The 6,426-nt window shown below is 42.6% G+C and overlaps 1 protein-coding gene across 1 annotated transcript in view; it reads left to right on the plus strand.

Moving 5' to 3' along the window:
- EGFL6 (EGF like domain multiple 6) overlaps positions 1–6,006 on the plus strand; it is a 69,228-nt gene extending 63,222 nt beyond the window's left edge. The window contains exons 11-12 of the mRNA XM_074945910.1: positions 2,443–2,708; positions 4,601–6,006. Of these exons, the coding sequence (XP_074802011.1) occupies positions 2,443–2,708; positions 4,601–4,711 (377 nt within the window). The 3' untranslated portion in view covers positions 4,712–6,006. The remainder of the gene's footprint in view (positions 1–2,442; positions 2,709–4,600) is intronic.
- Positions 6,007–6,426: the final 420 nt, after the last annotated feature.

The following is a 6,426-nucleotide window of genomic DNA, read 5'->3' on the forward strand; positions in this document are numbered from 1 at the left end:
CATATAACATATAACAAATATTATTCCAGACCCTGGTAAAACATGACAAAACATTCCGTGAGTGCTACATGTGATTACTATTCTTGTATTCAGATAACAAAAAGCCTGGCTGAAGACATTACCTAAAGTGATTAGATATATTCTTGTGGAGATACAAAAAACATTGCAGAAGGTATCGCAACAGGGACCACCTCACGCTGTTGCTGTCATATTGCTCCCTGTTATCGGGTTCTGCCCCAGAGCAAACCCCACGTACACAGAAAGGTCTTGCTGGACAGTGCACGTGGCTAGATTATGGTGTTGCTGGGCTTTCCCCTTGGTGGTCTCTGCCTGTTGGTTGCCTCTTCTCTCTCGCAATGACTTGTCTCTTTCTGGGGCTTCTGTGACCCAGCCCTCTGGCCAGGTCAGTCCCCTTCCAGGGTATCCAAGTGCAGCTGTAACTGGATATGTCCCAAGCTGGCTTCTCTCAACTGGCCTCTTCAAAGTCCCTTTGCCTGGCTCCCCTGGTCTGGCAGCAAAGTCCTTCCAAATCAAACAGAATGTCACTCTCCTTTTGCAGAGCAGTAGGTCCCAGGGCTTGTCCCCCGGCCCCTCAGTAGAACTCCAAAACTACAAACAAGAAAAAACATTACCCAACATCTTTCACCGCTCTCTAGGCTTGAGCCTCTCATCCCTTTTGGACTCCTCTTCAGCTCCCTGTTCTTACTGAACACTGGCCCCAGGACTGCCTCCCTGGATCCTGTCCCCTTGTTCCGGGGTCCACCACAGGAATTAGCTCCTGTCCTGTGGCTTGGCTCTTCAGCCACAACCAAGCTGAACTGTTCACCTCCACAGCCAGTCCCTGCCTGTTCAGCTTCCTCCCTTTTTAAGCCCTACACCAGGGGTTCTTAACCTGGGGTGTGAGATGCCCTTTCTGGGAGTGCGAGACATGCCAGATTTTTTTTAGAAGGTAAATCATCGAAAACACAAATTAAGCACAGGCACTTAAGTACAACTACTTTGTTTCATCAAACCTATGTATTTATTAACATTATACATTTTTTTAACGATTACTGTAATATACAAACAAAAAATATATCTAGGTTTAAAGAACTGACCTACTTCAACGATTTTTGATACGGGGTGCAAGAACATATTTTGATTTTTGATAAGGGGTGCGAGAACGTATTTTGAGAACCAAAGGGGGGCAGGCTGCAGTAAAGGTTTAAGAACCACTGCCCTACACCTAGCTCAGTTGGTGCAGGGTAAGGCTAATTAAACAGGGCTGGCTAGACTCAGGGCCTCTTGGCTCTTAAAGGGGCAGGGCAGGCTACCCTGGTTATGTTTACCCTGAAATAAAAGACCCATGCCACAGCCACAGCTGACTCAGGTCAGATGACTTGGGGACTCAGGCTGTAAAATTGCTACATAGCTGTTCGGGCTCAGGCTGGAACCCAGGCTCTGGGACCCTCCCCCCTCACAGGTCCCTGAGCTCGAGCTCCAGCCCAAGCCCAGATATCTACACGGCAGTTTTACAGCCTTGTAGTCCAAGCCCCGGGAGCCCAAGTCAGCTGACCCGGGCCATCTGTGGGGGGTTTAATTGCTGTGTAGACATATTCCCTGTCACACGCCACAATTTTCACTCTGGACATTCTCTTACTTGTACTAATTGGCCATTTGGTCCAGCAATCTTCCCTGCTCCCCCTCACAGTCTCTTCACTTCAGCCTCTCTCCACCTGGCCTTCACACCCTCATCCTTCCTTCCCTCCCTCTTTCCCCCTCACCCTTTTCCCTTCCATGACCCTTCTCCCTTCCTGTGCCTTTCCATCTAGCTAATTCCCTCCCAGCAACACCTCATCCCAAAACACCCCCAAAACAATGGAACTAATATGATGTTTGCTCCCAATCAATCACTCTGTTTGCTTTGGTCCTGTGTTCTCTCCCTTTTCCCTATTTTTTGTCTGTCTCATCAATTTAGATTGTAAGCATTTTGGGACAGGGACTATTAATTTATCTGTTTGTACAGTGTTTAGGACAATCGAATTCCAATTTTGTTTGATCCTAGGTATTACCATAATAAATATAATCAATAAAGTTAAGGAGAATATGTAGAGTCACTCAAAACAAATTTTGGATCTTTCAGACTAACAGTGCAGAGAGAGATTAAATGCTGTGTTGAGCCTTTATTTCCTTTGAAATATAAGAAAACAAAATGCAAGTTTGGTCAAAGAATTGGCATAAGTATAGACAAAAGATTAGGCTACCTAATCCATCCTTCTAGCAGTGCAGGAGTGTTCCCTACTTAGTATATTTGACACTGTTTTTTGTAGGCTAGATTTTAGTTATTTAAGTGATGAAACTTGCACTTATTATTATTTTGGTAAACTGTTATTCAGTTTACTAAAAAATATTTCACAAAACGCAACAAAACACATAAAGATGTCTGCTTCCTCCCCTCACAAGGTGATGGATATTATATGTCAGTTCCAGCCTTTGTGGGGCAGAAAAAGAATGTTGGCCGTCTGAAACTTCTTCTAACTGATCTCAAGCCGAAGAGGAGCTACTGTTTGATTTTCAGTTATCGCCTTGCTGGAGACAGGGTGGGGAAACTCAGAGTATTCCTGGGCAACCACAGAAGCGCTCCTGTCTGGGAGCAGAGCAGAGGAAAAGATGAAAGGTGGAGGACTGGAAAAATAGAACTGCTTCAGGGAGTGGAGACTACTAAAAATGTAAGTTAAGGCAGAAACCAATTCCAATAACTAACACAACCAGCTTGCATTTCATCCTCACTGATTTTTACGCATTCTGTAGACCGTTTTGTAGGTATACCAATTACCAACTACTGAAAGCCACCTCCCAGTTAGAAAATGGGAGCCATACTATGCTAGCAACACCACCAAATAATTTCTAGGAGATAAAAGAAAGAATAATATTCTCTTGAAACTTTGTCTTCAGGGGCAATTTAACTAGAGAGAATTTAATTACTTGAATTGCTCAGGATGTCAAGAATAAGAACCTTATCGTTTTGTGAAAGTTCCATCAGATCTTTAGTGATGACAACTAGTTGTGGCCTCTGATTTATGTCTCAGTGCAAAAGTAGGTATAAATATGTACACTGAGAGATTATGGTTTGTTATCTCCACCACAACTACATTTAAAGATTGAACTAATCGCCTAGGTGGTGAAGGATTAGAGCTTTCAGTTTGGCTTGCAACATTTCCTGATAAGTTGATGGGGTGTGCGGAATGATCCTCATCATTAAATACCCTGGGTTTTGGGGTGTTTGCATGAATGTCCTTTAATCAGGGAAAGGGGAAAAAAGGCTGTCAAATGCAGATACAATCCTCAGTGTTAGTCCAGAGCCTGTATCCAGTGTCTGTTGACATGCTTACTAGTTTTGTCTCCTTTAGTTAAGTTCATGATACATGTGGCGGTGCCTCCACTCCTGATATTGCATACACACAGACTTGCTTCCTCCATATGACACAAATACACTAGGGGCCAGATTCTCTGTCCATATAAGCAGTGTACTGTGCCAGACTGAAGGGGATGTGACTTTAAAGGTGAGTTTATCCCTCCTTTGCAGCTCCTAGTTCCTGGGGCTGGTGAGGGAATGGGATGGTCCTGAGAATTAGTTAGAGCAGCCCAAACCCCATATCTCCAAGGGGCTATTCTGACAGCTGTGGATCACCGGAATACACACCAGTCCCAATATGGACAGGAGGTGGGTGGTGTAAAGCCATTTTGCCAGCCCACACCACCTTGGGATTCCCTTATTTAAAAAAAAAAAAGAGAGAGAGAGAATCCACAGGTAGCCAGTTAAGCCAGCTTTCCAGCTGCTTTGCCAAGCAGGGGCCAGAACCTGCTCCAAGAATTGCAACAGGTTTAATTAAGGTTTCCTCTTGACACTTTACGGTCAGATTCTCATTTAGGTCAAGCTCCCTGTACACAGCTTTGGAAGTGTAAAGGGCTTTACTGAGGACATAAATTTCATCCGTGGCCACTTTGGCCTTTTGCACTATCAGGCCCTAAAATACTAAGACCCAGATCCTGAAAGGTATTTAGGTTTTTAACTTCAATTGATTTCAATGGAACTATTTCAGTAGAAGTTAGGAGCCTAAATACCTTTGAGGATCTGTGCCTAAATACCCTGTAGATAAGCACAAAGAAATATCTAAAATAAATATTGCACTCAATAACCAAACATACAAATAGAGGGCAAACTCACAATTGTAATGTCCCCAAAGAAAGGAATACACACAAACATCACATATCAGCAACATATATATATACATGTTGCTTTATTATAATGTGTTTTTGGTTTTTTGAGAGAGACAGCATTTTGTTTGTACTATAACAATAGTAAATTCCATTATGAGAATCAATTTGGTATTGTAGATTATCATAGAGGACAATCAATCTTGCTCTAGTTCAGATATTATGAGTTATAAAAAGATCAAGGATTTAAGTGGGTAAATTTTCCTAGATAGTGATAAGAATACAAATTTCAGTTGATACATCATCTCAATCTAGTTAAATAACTTTGTTTCCTCTTTCACAGTGGTTAAATGTTCACATTTGCTACCTCGTAATAATTAATGCTTTTCCTTTCTTATGTCAGATCATTTTTGAATCAGAACGTGGGAAGGGCAAAACTGGAGAAATTGGAGTGGACACTGTAACTTTGGTTTCAGGCTTGTGCCCTAAAGATCACTTGATAATGGATTTCTGAGCTTGTTATTTCTATTCATATTTTAATATTTGCCATACTAGTACTGTATTTTGTTACATCATGACAGATGAAAATAAATCTGGAAAATGTCTTGAACTTTATGCAAACAAACTGACATGCACAAAGTGTGCAAAATCCTTTTAAGCACAAATTTTTCTATCAGAGATGCTAATACTTGCTTTAAGTCTAGCACTACTGTATTCTATAATTCAAGGTAAAGGTTTATATCATATGGAGCTATTTGTCTTGCTTTTCTACAGTATGCATGCTTTCTTTACATAAAATTCCTTTTTAATGATGTCCTTATGTCTTATATTCCACTTTGTCCACTTCAAAGAAGCACAAAGCAGTATTTAAAAGAACTTTATTACCTCTAATGACATTTACGTGACCAGAGAACAACTTCTTCCCCCAAGTGCCTCAACTGTGATTATTAACAGTGATTATTAACAATATAACATTTTATCTCAAACTGTAATACAGGTATTTATGTTTTTAAGTGTTTTTAGGAGATTCGATGGTCCTGATTCTTAACTATGTTGTCTCTTGTATAGTCATTTATACGTCTGTAAAAAGGGTGTGAAACCCTATATAATGGCATGGCACCCCTTCTGAGCGGGTGTGTCCACAATTTTTTAAATAGTCCCAGCCCTGGTATTGGGCCGTACCCCCAGGACTTCCGCCCTGGAGGCAATGGTTTCACCCTCTTGATCTACTCTGGCTCCAACTCTCCTGCTGGGCCTCTTAGCTTTTCAGATCTCCTTTTGGGGGTTTATCGCTCTCCAGTTGTAAGCTACTTCACCTAGTGGCCTAAGGGGGGGATCTAGGCCCACCCACTACTCCAGTTCCCAGCCACACACCGCCTTGTCCTTTTAACTAACTGCTTTCAGTTCCCTGGGCCACTTCCCAGCAGCCCCAGCCTTGACCGATGCCTCACCCTTAGTTCAGGGCTCTTCTAAGTTCAGGCCCAGCAGCCAGCCAGGAGTTTTTCCTTGCTCCCCTGGTCCCTACCAGCAGTGAGCTGTCTGTGATACTGCAGTTCCCTTTAGCTAGCCGGGAGCACCATTTGAACTCCTCGGGGTGCGGCAAGGAACTGCCTTTCTCTGGCACTGAAGCTCCTTTTTATATGGCCCTCCCAGCCCCTGATTGGGTGCTCCCTGCAGCCTCTCTGAATGGCTGCTTCCCCCTGCAGCCTCTCTAGCCCACTTGGAGGCCCTCTTCCACGTCTCCTTTCCTGGGATGGGTGTGACAGGACCCTGAGGCCTCCAGCAGAGGGGGCCTCTGGGCCTAGTCCATCCAATCACACTGTACTATTCTGATTTTTACAACCACATTGTACTCACTTTGCACTGGTATAAATGACTATACAAAGGTGCAAGGCAGTGAAGAAATCAGGCACAATGTATTTTTCAAGCAAAGTAATATTTTTGGTGGCTTCACAGCATAAAAATATGAAGTCTGTAGTTTACATATCTAAAAAATATGACATCCATTTTCTCCTCCATTCACATACTTATTTGCCGCTAAATTGATGGCAATTAACATGAGCATGGAGGAGAGATTTTGTTAGCCTGTACAGATTTCTTACATTTTAATATGTAGCTCTAAAATCTGCTCTACAGTAAGGACAGAGGGAAGCAGTCTTTTCCTTAAATGGATGGAAACAAGTTTCCAAGTGGAATCATGTATTTTATGTGCGTATTCATTGCTAATAA

This window comes from Natator depressus, chromosome 1 (assembly GCF_965152275.1).
Source record: "Natator depressus isolate rNatDep1 chromosome 1, rNatDep2.hap1, whole genome shotgun sequence".
Lineage (NCBI taxonomy): Eukaryota > Metazoa > Chordata > Testudines > Cheloniidae > Natator > Natator depressus.